The 19,896-nt window shown below is 36.4% G+C and overlaps 1 protein-coding gene across 8 annotated transcripts in view; it reads left to right on the plus strand.

Annotated features, from left to right (window-relative positions):
* The window catches only part of BRIP1 (BRCA1 interacting DNA helicase 1), a 199,194-nt gene that overhangs the window by 126,158 nt on the left and 53,140 nt on the right, over window positions 1-19,896 (plus strand). For all 8 annotated transcript variants that reach the window (XM_082371969.1, XM_082371975.1, XM_082371976.1 and 5 more), the window contains 2 exons: window positions 12,818-12,977; window positions 13,992-14,113. In XM_082371969.1, coding sequence (XP_082228095.1) covers window positions 12,818-12,977; window positions 13,992-14,113 — 282 coding nt within the window. The remainder of the gene's footprint in view (window positions 1-12,817; window positions 12,978-13,991; window positions 14,114-19,896) is intronic.

A 19,896-nucleotide genomic window follows, 5' to 3' on the forward strand; every position in this document is an offset into this window, starting at 1 on the left:
TCTTCCTGGACCAGGGATCATAGCCATGTCCCCTGCATGGGCAGGCGGATTCTTAACCACTGTGCCACCAGGGAAGTCCCCTCTGTTGAAGATTTTTGCAGTGATATTCGTAAAGGATACTGGTCTGTAGTTTTCTTTGCCTGAATGTCTTTGTCTGCCTTTTGTATCAGGGTAAGTCTGGCCTCTAGAATGAGTTAGGAAATGTTCCCTTCTTTTCATTTTTTTGAAAAAGTGTGAGAAGGATTGATATTAACTCTTCTTCAATATTTGATGGAATTCATCAGTGCAGCCATCTGGTCTAGGGCTTTTCTTTGTTGGAAGGTTTTCGATTACTGATTCAGTCTCCTTACTTGTTATAAGTCTATTCAGATTTTCTATTTTCTTCATGATTCAGTTTTTTTTTTTTTAGACTTGTGTGTTTATAGAAATTTATCCATTACATCTGGATTATTATCCAATTTGGTGGCATACAATTGTTCATAGTATTGTCTTATAATCCTTTTTATTTCTGTAAAGTTGCTAGTAATATCTCCACTTTCTTTTGTGGTTTAAGTAATTTGAGTCTTCTCCTTTTTTCCCTAGTCAGTCTAGCTAAATATTTGTCAGTTTTGTAAATTTTATTTCTCTATTTTTTCTATTCTCTATTTTATTTACTCTGCTCTTTATTTTTTCTTTCCTTCTGCTAGTTTTTGGCTTAATTTGCTATACTGTAAAATGTACAGTTAGGTATTTGAGATCTTTCTTTTTCTTAATGTTTGCATTTACAGCTAAAATATCTTTCATAGCACTGTTTCACTGTATCTCTAAGTTATGATATGTTTGTATTTTTGTTTTGATGTGTATCAGGGTATTTTCTAATTTTCCTTGTGATATTTGGTTTGATCCAGGGATTGTTTAAGAGTGTGTTGTTTATATTGTATAGCACAGGGAATTATAGCCATTATCTTGTAATATAATGGAATATAATCTGCAAAAATACTGAATCACTATGCTGTACACCTGAAAGCAATGTAATATTGTAAATCAACTATACTTCAATTTAAAAAAAGAGTGTGTTGTTTAATTTTCATTTATGTGTGAATTTTCCTGTTTTCTTTGTTATTGATTTCTATTTCCGTTTCATTATAGTCAGAAAAACCACTCAATCCTTTTAAAATTTGACTTGTATTGTGGCCTAACCTATGGTCTATCCTAGAGGATGTTCCACACACACTTGAGAAGAATGTGTATTATGCTTTGTTAGGTGGAGTGTTCTATATATGTCTGTTAGGTCTAATTAGTTTATATTTTTCAAGTCCTCTTTTCCTTCTTGAATTTCTGTCTGGTTGTTTTTTCCATTATTGACATTGGGATATTAAAGTTTCCTACTATTATTATAGAACTATATTTCTCTCTATTCTGTCAATTTTTGTTTTATATATTTTGGGGCTCTGTTCTTATGCATTTCTATATTTATAATTATTATATCTTCATGAATTGACACATTTTCAATATATAATATTATTCTTTGTCTCTAACAGTTTTTGACTTAAAGTCCATTTTTTATGGCTTTGTGTTACTGTCTAGCATCTTTTGATTTCAACTGAGGGACTCCCGTTAGCATTTCTTGTAAGGCAGCTCTAGTGGTGATGAACTCCCCCAGCTTTTGTTATTCTGTGAAAGTGTTTCTCCTCCTCCACCTGTCCCCCTTCCCTTCGCCTCTATACTCCTCCCCCTTCCATCTTTCCTTCATTTTTGAAGGGCAGTTTTACTGGACATAGTGTTCTTGGTAGGTAGACTTTTTTTTTCTCTTTCAGCACTTTGAATATATCATCCCACTCCTTTTTTGCTTTGCTTTTGCTGCTTTCAAAATTCTCTCCATCTTTGATTTTTGACAGTTTGTTTATACTGTGTCTCAGTGTAACCTTTGGATTCACCTTTTTCGCTGTCTGTTGGCTTCTTGAATCTGGATATCCATTCCCTCCCTCCACCCTTCTTAGGAAGTTTTTGGCTATTATTTCATTAAATAAACTTTGTACCTTTCTCTCACTTTTTTCACCTTCTGAGACTGCCATTTGTGTATATTTGTCTGCTTGAGGGTGTCCTATAAATCCTCCAGGCTTTCTTCATGCTCTTTCATTCTCTTTTCTTTATACTTGTCTGACTAGATCATTTAAATGACCTGTGTTTGAGTTCACTGATGCTTTATTTTGATTGACTATGCTGCTGTTGAACCCCTCTAGTGAGTTTTTTATTTCAGTTACTGTATTCTTCAGCTCCGAAATTTTTGTTTGGCTCTGTGTTTTGTCTCTTTTTTTTGAAATTCTCATTTTGTTCATGTATCATTTCCCTGAGCTTGTTGAGCATCTTTATGATGGTTATTTTAAATTCTTTTTCACGTAATTCATATACCTCCATTTCTTTATGGTTGATTCCTGGAATTTATTTTGTTCCTTTGATTGGACCATTTTCCCCTGTTTCTTCATGTTCCATATAACTTCGGGTTTGTATCTACACATTTGAAAAAACAGCTACCTCTCCCAGTTTTTTATGAACTGACTTTGTACAGGGAAAGATCTTCACCAGTTAGCTCAGCTGCAGATTCTGGAGGCCTCTCAAACCTTTTCTGTGGATGTGCCTTCTCTTGACTTGAGAGTGTGTAGATTCCTGATTAGAAGGATTTTCCAGTTTTTTTTTTTTCCAAGAGCTTGTAATTTTTTGTTCCCTCTGGTTTTTGTCTGTGGTACTACAGATTCTCTGGAGCTGCTGCAAGCCACCCAGCTCTCCTTTGTTCTCTGCAGACCTTTAGAATATGCCAGGTCCCATCAGCTCTCTGAGTTGAGCAAGCAGAAACTAGTCCCTCAGGCCACCCCCCCACCCCCCTCCAAAAAAAGGTGGAATGTTGTACATTCTCCACTTTTCTCTTGTCCCCATCCAAGGCAGAGGCCGCCAAGCTGTACTGGCCTCTTTCTGCTAGTCCTCTGGAGTGGCAGCAAGCTGCTCAGCTCTCTTTTGTTCTCAGTGGCCTCTTGGCATCTAGAGTATGCTGGATCTTGTCAGTACTCTGAGATATGTGGCACAGAAACCAATCCCTCAGGCAGCTCCCTGCCTGAACATTGGATGTATGGTCCAATAATTTCCATCCTCTGGGAGAAGCTGGGAGTTGGGGATTTTATCACAGTAGTTAAGTGCTGAACCAGGGGAAGAGACTATGGCAAGTGAGTGCATGCTAGTTTAAATCTTTGCCTTTGTACTCAGCGGCCCCCAACCTGGCAACATTTCCTGTTAGTGCATAGATTCAGGCAAGACAGAAACCAGTCCCCTGGGTAGCCCCCCTAAAAGTCTGCACATTAGACATATGTTTCAATCTCCTTTTAACTCCCTTAGGGAGAAGCTGGGAGTTGGAAGTCTTCTCCCAGTTGCACCATGCTGAGATGGGCGGGGGGATAAAGACAAAAGTTATGCCACAAATTTTCCTACAATCTTCACTGCAGCTGGTTTTATATTCATCTGGGAGGTAGGAAGCTCTTAACTGTTATCTGGATTTCTCACAACAGTAACTGGTCCATGTGTTGTTGTTGAATCAGGGGTTCCATGGAGGCAAGGAGAAGCTGTTGACTTACCCCTTATTGAATTTTTACAGTGGAGATGTGAGTAGATGAAGTGGTAGGATTTGTATTTTGAAAATATTGCTCTGGCTGAAGTGTAAAGACCTAGGAGTGATAGATAAGAAACAGAAAATCCAGTTAGGAACCTATCAGAGTAGACCTTCAAGAGATTATGATAGCTTAGATTGAACTGGTGGCTTTGGATATGGAGAGTTATTTGGAAGACAGAAATTAATAAGGCTTGGTAATAGTTTGAATATGGGTGATGAGGGGGAGAGGGAAATGTTATGGATGATTCAATGTTCAAGGCAGCTCAGTGGATGGTGATATCCTTTGTTGATAAAAAAAAAATACTGGAATAGTATAAATTTGGTCTTTTATGAAACATTTCAGGTGCCTTTGAGATATCTAACTGGTGAATTTTATTAGGCCATCGGACATACGAATATTCGTGTAGAGGAGCAGTTGGGGCTTTAAATACATACAAAATTTGGAGTTTTAGGCTATGTTTATTCTGCATCTTTAGGTATGTAATATTCTCTCACTATAAGTGCCATGAAGGCAAGGACTTTTTCTGCACTGTTCTCTGCTTTATTCTTAGATTTCTAATGTTTCTGGTACATTGTAGGGATTAATATTTTTTGTTGTTGTTTTTGTTTGTTTTCTTATCTTCATCCTCTATCCCCACTGTCTTGGTATTACTAAAAACATTAATAAGAAATAGATATTTCATATTTATATAAGATCACATAATATATCATATACATATATGAATCATAAATTATATTAATAAAATGAAAACATCAAAACTATCACTTGAGAACTAAATATTACTGTTAAAGCTATCTGGATGCTCCTTCAAATTCCCATCACTTTGTTCACTCCCACAGAATTAATAATTGTCCTAAAGCAGGGGTCCCCAACCCCCAGGCCACGGACCGGTACCAGTCTATGGCCTGTTAGGAACCAGGCCACACAGCAGGAGGTGAGTGATGGGTGAGTAAGCGAAGCTTCATCTGTATTTACAGCTGCTCCCCATCACTCACATTACTGCCTGAGCTCTGCCTGCTGTCAGATCAGTGGTGGCATTAGATTCTCATAGGAGCGCAAACCCTACTGTGAACCGTGCATGCGAGGGATCCAGGTTGCACGCTCCTTATAAGAATTTAATGCCTGATGATCTGAGGTGGAGCTGATGCAGCGATGCTAATGCTGCGGAGCGGTTGCAAATACAGATTATCATTAGCAGAGAGGTTTGACTCCACAGAGACCATAATAAATCAGTTGCTTGCAGACTCATATCAGAACCCTATCAGTAAGTGGCAAGTGACAATTAAGCTGCATCTGGTGGCAGGCTTTATAGTGGCAAGTGAGTTGATGTACTTCAATTGTACAGCTGCATCTGGTGGCAGGCTTTAAGTCAGAATCCGACACTTATTTTCGTCCACGCGTGGCCTGCCCATTATTTTATTTACCACTTCTATCCGCACCTCTTTCCCGCACTGCACACTTGTCTCAGTCACAGTTTTGGTAAGCCCACAAGCTAACCCTAGCCAAAATGACTGAAAAACATATGTCACTGGAGAGCTTTTTTGAAAAAGGGGAAAGACCCAATGATGAGACAGCAGAATACTCTAAGACTGCCAACAGAAAGCTGCATTTGAAAGAAAATACCAAGAATCCTACTTAAATTATGGGTTCATTGCAACAGGTGATTCACATTCTCCAAGCCCACTTTGTATATAATATGTGGTGACAGGCTATCCAGCGAAGCCATGAAAACTTCAAAACTGCTTAGCCACTTGGAGACCAAGCACCCTGAATTAAAAGACAAGACTTTGGAGTTTTTCAAAAGAAAAAAACGTGAACACGAACAGAAGCAACTGTTGAAGGCCACCACTTCATCAAATATGTCTGCACTGAGAGCATCATTCTTAGTGGCAAACCGCATTGCTAAAGCTAAGAAGCCCTTTACTATTGGTGAAGAGTTGATCCTGCCTGCTGCTAAGGACATTTGTCATGAACTTTAGGAGAGGCTGCAGTTCAAAAGGTGGCATGTGTTCCTCTTTTGGCTAGCACCATAACTGGATAAACTGATGAAATAGCAGAGGATATTGAGGCACAATTGTTAGGATTAATGAATCACCGTGGTATGCAGTCCAGGTTGACAAGTCTACCAGTGTTGACAACAAGGCAACATTGCTTGTTTTTGTGCGATATATTTTTCAGAAGGATGTACATGAGAATATGTTATGTGCACTTTTGTTGCCAACCAACACCACAGCTGCAGAACTATTCAAGTCTTTGAATGATTACATATCAGGAAAGCTGAATTGGCCATTTTGTGTTGGTATATGAACGGACAGAGTGGCTGCCGTGACTGGACGGCTTTCTGACTACTCGGGTCAAAGAGGTCACTTCTGAATGTGAGTTTTCGCACTGTGTCATCCATAGAGAAATACTGGCTAGCCAAAAAATGGCACCTGAATTTAACAACATTTTGCAGGATGTGATTAAAATTGTCAGCCACATTAAAGTACATGCCCTTAACTCACGTCTGTTCGTGCAGCTCTGTGAGGAGATGGACGCAGAGCACACACGTCTTCTCTTATACACAGAAGTGAGATGGCGTTCTAAAGGTAGATCACTGGCCAGAGTTTTTGAGTTACGAGAGCCGCTCCAGAGATTTCTTTTAGAAAAACAGTCACCACTGGCAGCACATTTCAGTGACACAGAATGGGTCGCAAAACTTGCTTACTTGTGTGACATATTCAACCTGTTCAGCAAATTCAATCTGTCACTTCAGGGGAGAACGACAACTGTGTTCAAGTCGGCAGATAAAGTGGCTGCATTCAAGGCAAAATGGAATTATGGGGGCGACGAGTGAACATTGGGATTTTTGACATGTTTCAAACATTAGCAGAGATTTTGAAAGAGACTGAGCCAGGGCCTTCTTTCTCCCAGCTGGTGCATGACCACCTGTCTCAGCTTTCAAAAGAGTTTGAGCATTATTTCCCAACCACAAAAGACCCCCGAACTGGGAAGGAATGGACCTGTGACCCATTTGTGATATAAGCCTGGTGAATCGACTTTGTCTGTGCTAGAAGAGGATCAGCTGCTTGAGATTGCAGGTGACAGTGGCCTTAAGAGTATGTTTGAGACAACTTCAAATCTCCATACATTCTGGATTAAAGTCAAGGCAGAATATCCTGAGATTGCCACAGAAGCACAGAAAAACCTGCTTCCATTTCCAACATCCTATCTTTGTGAAGCAGGGTTTTCTACAGTGACAGAAACCAAAATGAGATTACAGAGTAGAATGGACATAAGCAACACACTTCAGGTGTCACTGTCCCCCATCGCCCCCAGATGGGACCATCTAGTTGCAGGAAAACAAGCTCAGGGCTCCCACTGATTCTGCATTATAGTGAGTTGTATAATTATTTCATTATATATTACAATTTAATAGTAATAGAAATAAAGTGTACAATAAATGTAACGTGCTTGAATCATCCTGAAACCATCCCCCCCCCGCCCCCCCCCGCCCCCCCCCCAGGTCCGTGGAAAAATTGTCTTCCACGAAACTGATCCCTGGTGCCAAAAAGTTTGGGGAATGCTGTCCTAAAGTTTATAATTTTCATTATTTTTTTAAAGTAGCTTTACCACATACACATGTGTTCCACAATACATATGTATTTCTAAACAATGTTACTTAGTTTTGCTTTCTTTTGAGTTTTTAAAAACATGATATTGTATATAATTTTTACCATTTTGCTTTTTTTTAATCCATGACAGAAGTTCATTTATTTTCATTACTTATTATAATCCATTGTATTCCTATAGCACAATTTACACATTACCTTTAATATTTTTAAGACCTTTCTAGTCTTCTTATTTGTTTTTATGTTCTGCTGTTTAAATAATGCTGCTATTGACATTTTGTAGAAAATGACAAGCCGATTCTAAATTTCATATGGAAAAGCAAAGGACCTAGAATAGTTAGCGTTTCTAAGTAATTTTTTTTTCCATTTTGTTTTCCTCTTCAACCTAGAATTTTATGGGAATTTTTTCAGATTTCTATGTAGATAAATTTATTTTGTTTTGGTATGAATGACCCTTCTGTTAATATCTATTTCCAGTGAATCTGTATATGATTCCAGATTTTTTTAATTTATTGATATGTCCTTTGTGAATTTATGTATATTGTTCCACATGTAAAAGAATTATTATTTTCCATTCGGCGCCAAGTTTCCTATATATATTAGAGTAAGGTTGATGATTCTTATAAATTTAAATCTTCTATATTCATATTAATTTCATCTAATTCATTTGTAGATATCTTAGGTATGTTGAAGTCCTCTGTAGTATTTAGGGAGTTGGTCAGTTTATCATTGTATTTCTTGCCAGTTTTTTCTTTCCATATTTTCAAACTATGTCTTAAGTACATAGAGATTCATGAGTGCTATATCTTGTTGGTGGATGCAGTTTTTATGTGTATGGAATATATATCTATGTTTCTTTTAAAGCTTTTTACTTTGAAGTCTATTTTTTTATGACTGTGATACACCTGATTTCTTTTGATAAATATACGCCTCGCATATCTTTTTCCATATCTTTATTTTCAAGGTTTCTTTGTTGTTTAATTTTAAGTGTCTCTATTGATAAACAACATATAGCTGGTTTTCTTTTTTTCTCTCCCACTCTCCTCCTTCCCTCCCTTCTTCCAAACAATCTGATTGTCTCATTTTTAATAAATGAGTTAACTTTATGTTTGCTTTGATTCTTTGGCATATTTGGACTTATTTTCTACCATCTTATTTTGTGCGTTCTTTTACCTCCTTTCCCCTCTTGTTTATCTTATTCTATTGACTTGGGTTTTCTGCCCCCTTCCCTTTTTAGTGGTTTGGAAGTTCTGTATCCTATTTATCATTGTTTTAATAAAATATCTTTACTGTGATATAATTTGCATACCATACAATTCACTCATATAAAGTGTATAATTCAATGGTTTTTATTAGATTTACAAAGTTCACTAATTTTAGAACATTTTCATCACTCTTAAAAGAAGCCCCCTGCTCATTTAATCCTGTCTTCCACCAAATTTTCTCCCTTCCCCAGCCTTGGGCAACCTCTAATTTACTTTTGTCCCTATGCATTTGCCTATTCTGGAACTTTCGTATAAATGGAATTATACAATATGTGGTCTTTTGTGTCTGGCATCTTTTACTTAGTATGTTGTTTTCAGGATTCATCCATGTTATTGCATGCATCAGTACTTCATTTTTATGGCCAAATAATATTACATCGTTTGAATATACCGTGTTTTACTTATCTGTTAATCAATGGAAAGATATTTGGATTTTTCTACTTTTTGAATGTTATGAATAAGGCTGCTGTGAACACTCATATATAAGTTTTTGTGTGGACATATGTTTTCATTTCTCTTGGATATTTATTATGAGTGTAATTGCTGGGTCATATGGTAGCTCTATGTTTAACCTTTTGAAGAACTGCCAGACTTCTTTGCCAAGCACCCTCACCATCTTATACTCCTACAACAGTGTATGAGTGTTCTAATTTCTCCATATTCTCACCAACACATTAAAAATAGATACAACTGAAGAGCAGATTTCTGAATAAGAGTTCTCCTAGTCATGATCGATATTTTGTCTCTTGCTGCCTCAGCTTTGCTAGAGTTGCCCAAAATATACCTCTGGACCTGGCTCTAAATATACCTTTGGAAACGGTAATAGGTGTCAGATTGCATTAATTTTTTCTTGAAACAAATTAATAACTTCTTAGCTATGTTTAGATAGTTTAAATAGTCTTTCCTTTTTTTTTTTTTTTAATTTATTTATTTATTTATTTTTGGCTGTGTTGGGTCTTAGTTTCTGTGCGAGGGCTTTCTCTAGTTGTGGCAAGTGGGGGCCACTCTTCATCGCGGTGCGCGGGCCTCTCACCGTCGCGGCCTCTCTTGTTGTGGAGCACAGGCTCCAGACGCGCAGGCTCAGCAATTGTGGCTCACGGGCCCAGTTGCTCCGTGGCATGTGGGATCTTCCCAGACCAGGGCTCGAACCCGTGTGCCCTGCATTGGCAGGCAGATTCTCAACCACTGCACCACCAGGGAAGCCCTCCTTTTTTAATTAAAGCAAATTTGAATGATTTATATAGGGAAAAAATTTTGCCCAAGTTATAAAATTTACATTAACAATAAAGTTTTTCAGATCTAATGCAAACCTAGAAAAAAGTAGTTTGTTTTTGAGTGACCCACCTTTCTCCTTTTCGTTGTCTTCTATTCTCCAAATTGTAATCTTATATGTCAGTATTGTACCCTGACAATTCAGTTTTAAAATTTAATAGAATCAAAGAACTTTAAAGCTAAAAGTTCCTTCAGATATGTCAACAAGCTTAACAGCTTTATTTTGCAGGTAAATTTTTTTAAAGACCCAGTAACATGTGACAGTTTAATCTGTATTTGCTATAGACGTTTTCTGAAGTGATTGATAGTGCATATCGTACTTTTTAATTGTGATACGCACGATTTATTTACAAACCTGTGACCATTTTCATTGTCCATAAATTTCTGAAGTTCTTAGAATCCAAAATCAGTGGATAAAATGTCTTTTTTTGTAACAAATTTTGAAATATTGCATATATCATACCTGCTTTAAAATTTTCTAAGCTTTTGTAAACACAAAGTTAGATGTTTTCTAAATCATGTATAACTCTTTGATATTCTGAATTCTGTTCTGTATAAATAGAATTCTGTATATACAGAATTCTGTTCTGTATAATGGGGAAAAAATCCCTACTGGATTTCTTTGGGGAGAATTTTGTGCATTGAACCAGTTTCTTTCTTATTTCTCAGATTTCCTTTCTTAAATAGATGTTAGTCTATTAAAATAGAATATATTTTGGAATCATCAACTTAATGGTCTTCCTTAAGTAAAATGTTAGGTATTTCTCCAGATCTTGAATGTTCAAAACATTGAAATTGCTATTATCTCAGACTCAAGGAAAAAGAGTTGAAATATTATCTGTGTTTTCAGAAAAAGGTATACCATCATTGAATTTCATTCTACTAAGAATTAACAATTATGCAAATTCATGACACATTTCATCTGGTTTTACATCCTTGGGGTATTTTTACACTCTTCTAACTGAATTACAGCAGCCAGAACAGACTAAGAATTTGCATGGTGAGAAACTTTGATTCAGAAAGTGCATATTCAAAAAGCAAATTCTAATAGCCGATGTTGAGGCACTCAAAGAAGATTTTTTTAATTAATAATATCCCTATGTTTTTTTACCTGTTAACATGGTGTTATGGGGAATTTTTATTTTTATTGATCAGGACACCATGATCAATGTATAATATGCAGTGAACTATTTTAGCAATTAGTGATTTTCTTAGTGATTAGTGTGTTCTGGCTGCTATAACAAAATATCACAGACTTGGTAGCATGTAAACAACGGAAACTTATTTCTCACAGCTCTGGAGGCTGGAAGTCCAAGATTAGGGTGCCAGCATGGTTAGGGGAGAGCCCTCTTCCTGTCAGAAGCCAGTGGCTTTCTTGCTGTGTCCTCCTGTGGTAGAAGGGGCAAGGGAGCTTTGTGGATCTTTTTTATAAGAGTACTAATCCCATTTGTGAAAGTTCCGCCCTCATGACCTAATCACCTTTAAAGACCCCACTTCCTAATACCTTCATCTTTGGGGATTAGGATTTCAAAAAATGATTTTGGAGGACCACCAACATTTAGACCATAGCAGTGATTTTTTTAAAATTTTGTCTTATAATCTTATTAAGATTATTTCTGAAAATAGATAAGGTAAAATTCTGAGGAAATAAACCATCTTATAAAAATTAGTTTTTGTTCTCTAGAGAATTTGGAGTAATTTCTTGGTGCTTGCCTGTATTGTAATAATTGGTTCATATTGCATAGAACTCTGCATAAAACAAGTAGGTAAAGCAGTTCAGTTTAAATCATAATAATCTCTACTACTGGATTTTGTCTTTTTAAACTTATTTTAGCTCTTATGTTTATTAACTTCTGCTTTCTTTGCATTTTCTGTTTAATTTTCTAGCTTCTTAAAAAGAATGCTTAATTCCATTAGTTTTAAATTTTTTAAATAAATACATTTCAAGTTATAAGCATATTTCTAAGTATTGCCTTTACTGCATCCCGCATGTTTTGAATTATGGGTGCTTTTTTTATCATTCATATCTAAAGATGTCATGAATTCTATTGTGTTTTCCTCTCTAAACCATATGTTCTTGGGAATTCCCGGCGGTCCAGTGGTTAGGACTTTGTGCTTCCACTGCAAGGGGCACGGGTTCGATCCGTTGTTGAGGAACTAAGATCCTGCATGCTGTGTGGTGCAGCCAAAAAAATAAAATAAATTGTAAACCATATGTTCTTTTTTGTTATTTATTTTCTTTTTCTTCCAGCTTTATTGAGATATAATTGACATATAACACATATGCTCTTTAAGAATACAATCTTTAGTGTTTGGCTTGTATGTTTGTTTATTCCCACTAACTTTATATTATTGACTTTTAATCTAAAATTGCATTGTTAGAATATGTGGTTAATCTGGTAAGGATTCTTTGAAATTTGTTGAAAGTCCTTATGTAATCTAGCATGTTTATTTTTGTAAATGTTCCATTTGTGCCTTTATATTTTCTACTTGTTGGCTACCTGAGTCTCTGTTTATATATTTACTCAATTCAGTTTATTAATGATGATCAAATTTTCAAACAGCATAGCTGCCTATGGACTAGGTAAAATGATCTTAAAGAATCTTCATTTAAAGTATCTTTACTTAAAGATATTAAGAACTTCACCTTAGATTTAGAGATAACTTAAAATTTATGAATTTTGACAGAAGTAATTTTTTCCTGCTTTTGAAATCCCTAGGATAGCAATGATAGAAATAGTAGCAGTAGCAGCAGTAATGTTAGTAGTAATAGTAGTGGTAACAGCAGCCACAACAGCTAACATCTATGGAGCTCTTACTGTGTGCCAGACATCATTCAAAGCTTTCTGTATCGGTTAATGAATTTACCCAGTAACAACTCTATGACATATAATTGTTTTCCTCATTTTATGGAGTCAAACACGGAAAAGTTAATACTCTTGCCATTGTAGTCACATTGTCTTTCAACAAATAAATGTAAGTTCAGTTGGACACACACAAAAAAAACATTTTTTTTCTTTCCCCTTTCCAGTTATTAGAAAAGTTAAAAGAACGTTGGCTCTCCACTGGTGTATGGCATAATCTGGAGTTGGTGAAGACAGTCATTGTAGAACCACAGAGAGGAGAAAAAACTGATTTTGATGAATTACTGCAGGTGTACTATGATGCGATCAAGTACAAAGGAGAAAAAGGTAATTGGAAATTATTCGATGGTCAGTGAAAAAAAAATTTTTCCCATAAAGTGAAAAGTTGGTGCTGTTAGAATTTTATTTGTGTTATCTTTTTTAAATGAATTGCACTTGAGAAAAATTATATTTTATAATCCTGAGTGAAAAGAAAATAGGTTAAAGAAATTCTTTTATTTGGAGTTGTTCTCCTATGAATATTTTCACTTGAAGATGCCAGTTCAGTTTTATGAAACGGCATGCGTTCAGGTATTATCCCATAGACTTCCTTACGCTAACTAAAATGTTTTGTTAAAGAAGGTAGGTAGAGTATGCATTAATATCTTCCTTACTAGCCAAATGAGCCCTACATTTTTATGTAAAAAATATACTTTGTGCTTATATTTTATTACATAAGGTAAACTTGAGTTTTCAAAACATAACTGAAGGCTAAATTTCAAAGTTAGAGAATGCCCATAAAAAGTTTGACAAAAAGGGCTAATAGTAATTTATGAACAGTGCAACATCATAAAGATATTGTAACATAATTGTCAATATCCTTGTATGGTAAGATTATACACAGAGTATTCTGTGTATGTGTGTTTTAAATACTTTTCAATATAATATTGATTCAATATGATATATAGTATATATTAGAGTTATTTAAATCATTCTGATAACTTTACATTCTGGTGGTAAAGGTAATGATTTCACTTTCAGTATTTTAAAGTTAAAACAGTTGGTTCACAGTTGCTCAGTTTACATGCAAGTTACTACTCTGACATGGTTTTTCTGTACAGTTTAACTGAGAGATACACAGTTTATAAATTGGTTCCACCATGTTGCACCTAAATGTAATTTTGTTTCTTTTATTTATTTGAAGACATTGAATTTTTAAAACTTTATAATAGTTTTTAATTTTGATTCTTAAAATTTGGTATTATAATTACTTAATAATCAGATCTTTTCAAAATGACAAGAATAAGAATTTCTGGGAATTTTGAGTGTGCTTATAAAAATGTTGATTTTCTGTTGCTTAAGATGGTGCCCTCCTGGTGGCAGTTTGTCGTGGTAAAGTGAGTGAGGGTCTGGATTTCTCAGATGACAACGCCCGTGCTGTCATAACAATAGGAATTCCTTTTCCAAATGTGAAAGATCTACAGGTAGGCCAGCGAAGCCTTAAGAAGTTTTATTTCTCACAGAAGTTGTTGATTTTGTGTAAGGTTAATTAGACATTTTTCTTGTATCCTCAGGCATTTTATTTTATTTTATTTTTTAATTAATTTATTTATTTTTGGCTGCATTGGGTCTTGGTTGCTGCACAGTCCTTTCTCTAGTTGTGGCGAGCGGGGGCTACTCTTCATTGCGATGCACGGGCTTGTCATTGCGGTGGCTTCTCTTGTTGCAGAGCACAGGCTCTAAGCGCACAGGCTCTAGAGTACAGGCTCAGTAGTTGTGGCACGCGGGCTTAGTTGCTCCGCGGCATGTGGGATCTTCCCGGACCAGGGCTCAAACCCATGTCCTCTGCACTGGCAGGCGGATTCTCAACCACTGCGCCACCAGGGAAGCCCCAGACATTTTATTTTAATGGTCTGGTGAGTCTGAATGAGTGAGAAAGGTTTAGGAGATACGGGTTTATTTTATTTTTAACTTACCCTGTCTTCTGCTTAATAAGAGTGATTTTCAAAGTGTGGTCCTGGGTCGGGAGCATCACTGTTATCTGGGAACTTAATAGAAATATATATTTCCAGGCTCCATCCAGACCTACTGAATCAGAAGCTTTGGAGGTAGAGCCCAGCAATTTGTGTTTTATCAAACTCTTAGCCACAGACTGACAGGGAGCCCCCGGGGAATTCTAGGGCCCTTTCTCTATCTATCTCCCTTCTCTCCAATGCCATGCCTTGCCCTGCAGATTTTAGTGATTTTCGCTGTTTCAAGTTCTGATATTTTCCACTTCAGCTTGGCAGAAACACCATACTCTGCTTGTACTTCAGTGTTCTGTGCTACTGTCGGAAAATTATACCTAGGAAGAGAGCTGAGAGTCATAGAGTTCACCTAATGGATCTTATGAGATTATCTTATCTCTGAGATTACAGTTTTAGGCTGCCTGGTATCTACTCCCTAAAAGCAGTTGCTTTATCTGTTTTGTGCAGTTTTACAGTTACTTACAGTGGGAGGGATATTCCTAAACCAGGTATTCTACCTTGGTCAGAAACAGGAGTTTTGCTTCATTATCGCTAATTGTTTGCTAAACATACTTGAAAAATTATTTGGAGTAATAATTTGAAGCCTAAGGTGATGTTATGTTTATCGGGGAGGATTTTCTTTCACTTCCTGCAGGAATTTGATGTTCCTAGCAACCTGAGACCAAGACTTGAGGTTTTCTGGCCACTGAGCTGACTCCGTTGAGTATAATCCATATCCCTCCCAGGATACAACCTGTTAGGATCTCATACTAAAACAAGAATTCTTTCCCTAGGCAGTTATGTTCTTTATTGATAATATTTTACTAGACACTGTGAATTATATAGTATTAACAGTAATAATATTTCTCTAGTTAGCTTCTACTCTTCCCTAACCTCTGGACCTTGTCAAAATTTCTGAAAGTCCTCAGGAGGTATTTAATCCTTTCAGCCTACAGTAACTTTGGTGGCTTCTACTGCCTTTCTCCAGCCACCAGTGCTACCACTGAGAGTGCTGATGACCATTCCCAGGGCTCCTATTCTAAAGTGGCTGCTGCTGCCTCTGACTACTACTACTGATGAAACAGTAGACATCCACTCAAGAAAACTGTTGTGTTCACCATCAATAGCATTAGTGCTCATTCCACTGAAGCTGAGTTCTGCAGATTGCCCTGCTGTCGGCAGTGGTACTGTCTTTTTTTGATGTCTTATCATTTTACCTTGGCCCTATATTACTGTACTAACGCTGCTTTAAGTGGAGAGAATCTCTTGCCCACACTTTCTACCCCGCATTCTTCCCACGTCTTAAATATAAATTTTTCCCCCTAAAACTAGCTCTTTCAACTTTTGCTTGTATCTTCTTTCATTCTTGGACCTATGTATGAGTCCTTGAGAGCTGGAAAAGGAGCTTTATGGCTCATAACTAGGTTGTACTAAATATTACACTCACAAAGTAACAAGCCCTGAAAGAATTCACATCAAACTCATAATAGTGATTATGTATGAGAAGAGAAAGGAATGATATTGGGGGTAGTTATCAAAAGGGACTTCAGCTTTTCCTATAATAGCTGTTTTACTAAAAAACAAGCTTAAAGAAAATATGGGGAGAACACAGGTGTTTATTATGTTATTCTTTGAAAAATCCTTAAAATTAAATAAAGTGTTACTTGTGAAAAAAAAAATTACACTTAACTTCTACTTTCTCTACTGTCATTCCCAACAACTGTGATTCTGGGTGTTGTTATTGCACCAATCTTGGATTTCTTAATGCTTTCTTTCCTCAGGATAAGTTCTTCCCAGGCAACATCTCAGTCTGTCTTTTAAAAAAAAAGATACCAGTGACCTGCTCTGACATTCCTCAGTAATGGTCCTACTTGTCATAGTTGTGCTTATTTGAATTCCAATGGCTCTAGTTGTATAAAACAGCAAAATAACAGAAGCTTCAATGAGGTCTGCATAGGGGAGGAGAGGAGGGTGATTGTAAAGGAGTTTCCCTAGTGGTTCCTAAAAGGGACAAGTAGGGTGGACCCAAGAGTAGTCTGAGCTGCAGGATCAAGGGACAGACAGATAAAGAGGAAAAGTCATTATTGGAAAGACTTGGAAGTGTATTTCTTGTTGCATATGTCTGGATCACTTCTTCCTGTCTAACAAACAATTCTAAAACTCAGTGGCTTAAAATACCAGTCATTTACTATGGGTCAGCATCTATGAGGGTGGGGTGGGCAACAGATGATTTCATCTGGGCTCAGTCACCCTGCTATGGTTTGACCAACATAGGTTGCACTCAACTGGATCAGCTCTGCTGATGGATCTCATCCTTTGTGGACCAACAGACCAGCCAAAACATGTTATTGCAATGGCAGAGGTACAAGAGAGCAGGCTTGACTGTGTAAGCACTTTTCAAATACCTGCTTATGTCACATCTACTAACATATTGCCCAAAGCATGTCACATGCCCAAGCCCAAAGTCAACAGCAGTGGCGGGGCTGGGGGGAGGGGGTATTTTCCATCACACATGGCAAAGGGCTTAGAATAAGGACTCCAAAAAGGAGTCCTGGCCTTTTTTTTTAATAACTAAAGGATATTTATAAAGCATTCATTCAAAAGACTGATGTTTATAAGCTTTCAGTGTATAGATATGCAATTTTTATAATAATTAAGGACTTTTATCTTCTGGAAATGACCAGAATATAATAGGACCTGAAATATCTGAGTATCTGAAATAACTCAGAGCACCATTATGGATTTCTTAAAATTTATAAATGATCAAATAAGTTATTGAAAATAATAGTACACTTCTATAAGATATAAAAGAAATACAAAGTTTGAAATTTTAATAAAGCCCACTTCATCTTTTGTTGTTGCCTGTGTTTTTGGTGTTATATTTAGGAAAACATTGCCAAATCCATGGTCATGCAGATTTGCCCCTAATGTTTTTTGTCGAAGAGTTTCATAGTTTTTGCTCTTAAATTTAAATATTTGATCCATTTTGAGTAAAGTTTTGTATATGTTGTAAAATGAGTCTAACTTCCTTATATCTAAAATGAGTCTCTTGTGACATCATATAGTTGGATCATGTTTTTTTTTTTTAATTTATTTATTTTTGGCTGCGTTGGGTCTTCAATGCTGCTCGTGGGCTTTCTCTAGTTGAATCGAGCAGGGGCTACTCTTCGTTGCGGTGCGCAGGCATCTCATTGTGGTGGCTTCTCTTGCTGCGGAGCACGGTCTCTAGGTGTGTGGGCTTCAGTAGCTGTGGCGCGCAGGCTCAGTAGTTGTGGCTCATGGGCTCTAGAGCTCAGGCTCAGTAGGTGTGGCACATGGGCTTAGTTGCTCCATGGCATGTGGGATCTTCCCAGACCAGGGCTCGAACCCATGTCCCCTGCATTGGCAGGCGGGTTCGTAACCACCACGCCACCAGGGAAGTCCTGGATCATGTTTTTTAATTCATTCTGCCAATATCTGCCTTTCTGTTGGAGAGTTTAATCCATTTATGTTTAAAGTAATTACTGATAAGGAAGGGCTTGTTTTACCATTTAACTATTTGTTTTCTGCATGTCTTATGTGCTTTTTGTTCCTCAGTTCATTCATTATTGCCTTTTTTGTGTTTAGCTGTTTTTTGCTATGTGCTATGTACTATATTGATTCCCTTCTTTCCTTTTGTGTATATTTTTCAGTTATTTTCTTAGTGTTACCTTGGGAATTAGTATTACCTTGGGGTTAATCTCTGTCTCTCCCTTTTTATATTGTTATTGTCATAGATTACATCTTTATACATTGTGTGCCATTAACATAATTTACAATTATCGTTTTATGCTTTTGCCTTTTAAATCACATGAAAAAAAAACAGTTACAAACCAAAAGTATGATAATATTGGCTTTTATATTTACCTACATAGTTATTTTTACCAGTGTTTTTTATTACTTCCTAAAGCACATACTTACACTGCCTTCATTATGTTATATTTTAGTGTTTATAAATATGTTTTATAATCTGTTAGATTACCTAAAGGATTAGGACAATTTCTTAAGTATCTTTGTCTCTACAATTAAATATTGCCTTGGAATATAGTGAGTGGTCAATAAATTGATTTAATTAATGATTAAATATGTTTATTATTTAATATATTTATATTTAAAATCTTAAATATGTATACTTATATATTTAAATATAACTAAGTATTAAATATATACTAAATATTAAAGTAAAATTAATTAAAATAAAACTAAAAGTTCAATATATTTAATATAAGTTATCAAAATAGTATTTGGTTTTGTTGTTTGTTTTACTTGACCTTGTTATTAAAAAACAACAACCCTCCATTCCTAGACTCTTTAATTAAGGCATCATAATGATAGTAATCATTATTTGATGATAATGACTAGGACAGTAGTAAACATTAATATGACTTATAATAAGGCAGTACAGTATGTTATTACAATCATAAATCATTAAAGGAGTTATGAAGGGAATACTCAATTCCAATAGCATTTTACACCCTAATACATAGTAGGACATAATAATGGAGAGAGTATATTAATTATACTGGCTGTCACTCTTTATATTAGTGTTCTATTGTTGTGTTACAAATTACCACAAACATAGTGGCTTAAAACAGCACACATTTCTTATGTTACAGTTTCCATGGGTCAGGAGCCTGGGTGTGGCTTAGCTGGGTCCTTTGCTCACGTTTCCACAAAACTGCAGTCAATGTTGTTGGCTGGGCTGCTTTCTCATCTGGCTCTTGGGGTCTTCTTCCGAGTTCACTTAGGATGTTGGCAGAGTTCAGTTCCTTATAGTTGTAGGACTGATCTAGCCAGGAGCTGCTCTCATCTCCTGCAGGCTACTCAGAGTTCCTTGTTATGTGGCCTTCTCACAGGCCCTCTCACAGCATGGCAGGTTATTTATTCAAGGCCAACAAGATACTGTCTAGCTCCAGTCTCCTAAGATGGGTTCATACAACAACATAATAACAGGAGTAACTTCCTCACACCTTTGCCTTATAACATGATCTAATCAAGGGAGTGACTACCCCATCACCCTTGCCATATTCTGTTGGCTAGAAGCAAGTCACAGGTTCTGCTCACACTCAGGGTGAGAGGATTATACAAGACATGACTCTCTGGGAGTCACCTCAGGGTGTGTCTGCCATATTCTGGTTTTCTATAAAATGAATTGATGAACTAAATGATTTCCATAAGTGGTTCTTCCAAACCTAAAACAATACTTCAAATTACTGGACCATAAATTAGGACTTCACAGTTTT

This window comes from Balaenoptera borealis (genome assembly GCF_965194805.1).
Source record: "Balaenoptera borealis genome assembly, chromosome: 20".
NCBI lineage: Eukaryota > Metazoa > Chordata > Mammalia > Artiodactyla > Balaenopteridae > Balaenoptera > Balaenoptera borealis.